General features: G+C 52.6%; 1 protein-coding gene across 1 annotated transcript in view; it reads left to right on the top strand.

Moving 5' to 3' along the window:
* The first annotated feature begins 100 nt into the window (after window positions 1-100).
* GUITHDRAFT_152862 (hypothetical protein) overlaps window positions 101-2,500 on the top strand; it is a 2,624-nt gene continuing 224 nt past the window's right edge. Inside the window, exons 1-6 of the mRNA XM_005831705.1 lie at window positions 101-152; window positions 378-463; window positions 523-1,293; window positions 1,581-1,649; window positions 1,691-1,783; window positions 1,975-2,049. Of these exons, the coding sequence (XP_005831762.1) occupies window positions 622-1,293; window positions 1,581-1,649; window positions 1,691-1,783; window positions 1,975-2,049 (909 nt within the window). The 5' untranslated portion in view covers window positions 101-152; window positions 378-463; window positions 523-621. The remainder of the gene's footprint in view (window positions 153-377; window positions 464-522; window positions 1,294-1,580; window positions 1,650-1,690; window positions 1,784-1,974; window positions 2,050-2,500) is intronic.

The following is a 2,500-nucleotide window of genomic DNA, read 5'->3' as shown; positions in this document are numbered from 1 at the left end:
AGAATAAACCTCGATTGGGTCAGGGTAGGTGGTTATGGTGGACTGAGTGGTATCTGGAGGGGTACAGTGGTAAAGAAGTTTTTCTTCGATCCACCAGAGCGAAAGTTTGCTCTCGACCGAACGGAGAAAGGAGAGCTAGACGCGAGGAAGAGGTGAGAGGACATGAGCGATCATGGAGAAGCGATGAGAGATGAGAGGAAGAAGATGACATGAGACGTCTTGTTGTCTTGTTGCACACCTGGCTTCATTGTATCTTCCAAAGTGTCTGACTTCAACAAGAGTTGATACTGATTTTGTTTTTGGATTGGTTTCATTTTGTACCTCTGCCCTGATCAGCCATGTGTAAACTCTCTCTGAGATAATCTTGTCTCCTACAGATATCAGTTTTGTACATCCTTCGGTTGACCCACAAGAATCCACAGAACTCAAGATGCGATCGAGGGAACTTGTTTGCATGTTCAAGGTAAGCTTGATTTGCTCACATGACGAGAACAAGAACGCTGCTGAGGCTTCTCCACACAGCGTCTTCCTCTTTTATCTTCATCCCGCACATTTCTACCAAGATCGTCGCCGCGCTGCTTCTCCTCTCGGTCTTCGGAGCATCACTTGGAGCAGAAGGAAATGAACCTTGTAGGAGCTATCAACAACGCTCTGCACATCGCGCTCGACACCGACCCAACTGCGATACTTCTAGGAGAGGACGTCGGGTTTGGAGGAGTGTTCCGAGCTGCTGTCGATCTCCAGGAGAAGTTCGGCAAGTCCAGAGTCTTCAACACACCTCTGTGCGAGCAAGGGATAGCTGGGTTTGCTGTTGGGCTGGCATCGGAGGGCTCAACTGCTATCGCTGAGATTCAGTTCGCCGACTACATCTTCCCGGCCTTTGATCAGATCGTCAACGAGGCAGCCAAGTACAGGTTCAGGAGCGGAGGGCAGTTTGACTGCGGCAAACTCACCATCCGTACCCCGTATGGGGCAGTCGGACACGGAGGGCTGTACCACTCCCAGTCCCCTGAAGCGTACTTCACGCACACACCTGGGCTGCGGGTGATCGTTCCTCGCTCTCCTTACCAGGCCAAGGGCCTCCTCCTCTCGTCCATCCGGTGCCCTGACCCCGTGATCTTCTTCGAGCCCAAGGCGCTGTACCGCGCTTCGAAGGAGCTCGTTCCTGTGAGCGACTACGAGATATCGCTCTTCAATGCCGATGTGGTCATGGAGGGGTCGGACATCACGGTGATTGGATATGGCGCGCAGCTCGGAGTGCTAGAGAAGGCGTGCAAGAAAGCCCGAGAGGAGGTAAGGAGAGAGCTGAGAGCGCGGAGAGAGAGAGAGAGTGCAGAGGTCGAGATAGTGAGAGAAAAGAAAGAGTCAGAGGAGTGGGTGCGGCAAGAAGGTGTGGAGCAGGAGCAGGAGCAGGAGCAGGAGCAGGAGCAGGAGCAGGAGCAGGAGCAGGAGCAGGAGCAGGAGCAGGAGCAGGAGCAGGAGCAGGAGCAGGAGCAGGAGCAGGAGCAGGAGCAGGAGCAGGAGCAGGAGCAGGAGCAGGAGTAGGGGGTTGAACACTGGCTGATATCTTTCTCGCCTAGTTGAACATCAGCACTGAGATCATAGACCTTCGTTCGCTCCTTCCCTGGGACAAGGAGACAGTCTGCAAGGTGATGTTGAGAGCTGCAAGCTTGCTGCTGACAGCAAGCAGAGTGTCATGAAGACAGGAAGATGCGTGATCAGTCACGAGGCTCCTCTGACCAGCGGGTTCGGAGCTGAGTTGGCAGCTTCTATCCAGAAGGAGGTGAGAGAAGGAGGGAGGAGGGAGGAAAGGAGCAGAGGGGAGGGCGAGAGGGAAGTAGGAGGGAGGAAGTAACGCAAGGAGAGGCAGGGAGGAGCTGGAGGGGAGAGGAGGGAGGGAGGGGAGAGCGAGAGTGGGAGGAGATAGAAGAGGGGAGGGAAAAGCTAGTTTTCCTCAAACTGACATCTTTTCAGTGTTTTTTGAGTTTAGAGGCTCCGATTGAGCGAGTTTGCGGGTACGACACTCCGTTTCCTCTCTCCCACGAGAAGGTCAGCACAAGAAATTTAAAGTCTCCTCCTCCTTCCTCCTTCTGCCTCCTTCTGCCTCCCCCCATCCACCCTACTCTGCTTATCTCACCCTCCTTCCTCCTATAGAATTTCGGTCAGCCCTGCTATCAATGAGTAAAAGGGGCCGGTTCAACTTACCTCTATCATCTCCAAAATAACTGGGGGCGGGAGGAATTCCATCTACCGGCATCGCGACGACATACGAAGATATTTCTCTGTGTGATTGTCAAGATTCTATCACATTGTAAAAGCAAACACAAAACAAATTTGCACATCAACGAATGCCGCACTGGACGATAATAAAAATACCCGACACGAGAGGTTACTACCAATCGCGCAGCAGGGTTCAAACAAGAAGATCAATGAGAAGATGATCTGTCTTATGCAGGAATGCAATCGACTTCATGACGGTTCAGATGTTAAGATTTCATGC

Source organism: Guillardia theta, assembly GCF_000315625.1.
Source record: "Guillardia theta CCMP2712 unplaced genomic scaffold GUITHscaffold_38, whole genome shotgun sequence".
NCBI lineage: Eukaryota > Cryptophyceae > Pyrenomonadales > Geminigeraceae > Guillardia > Guillardia theta.
The sequence above is the reverse complement of the archived record's forward strand: the minus strand, read 5'-3'. Positions and strand labels throughout refer to the sequence as shown.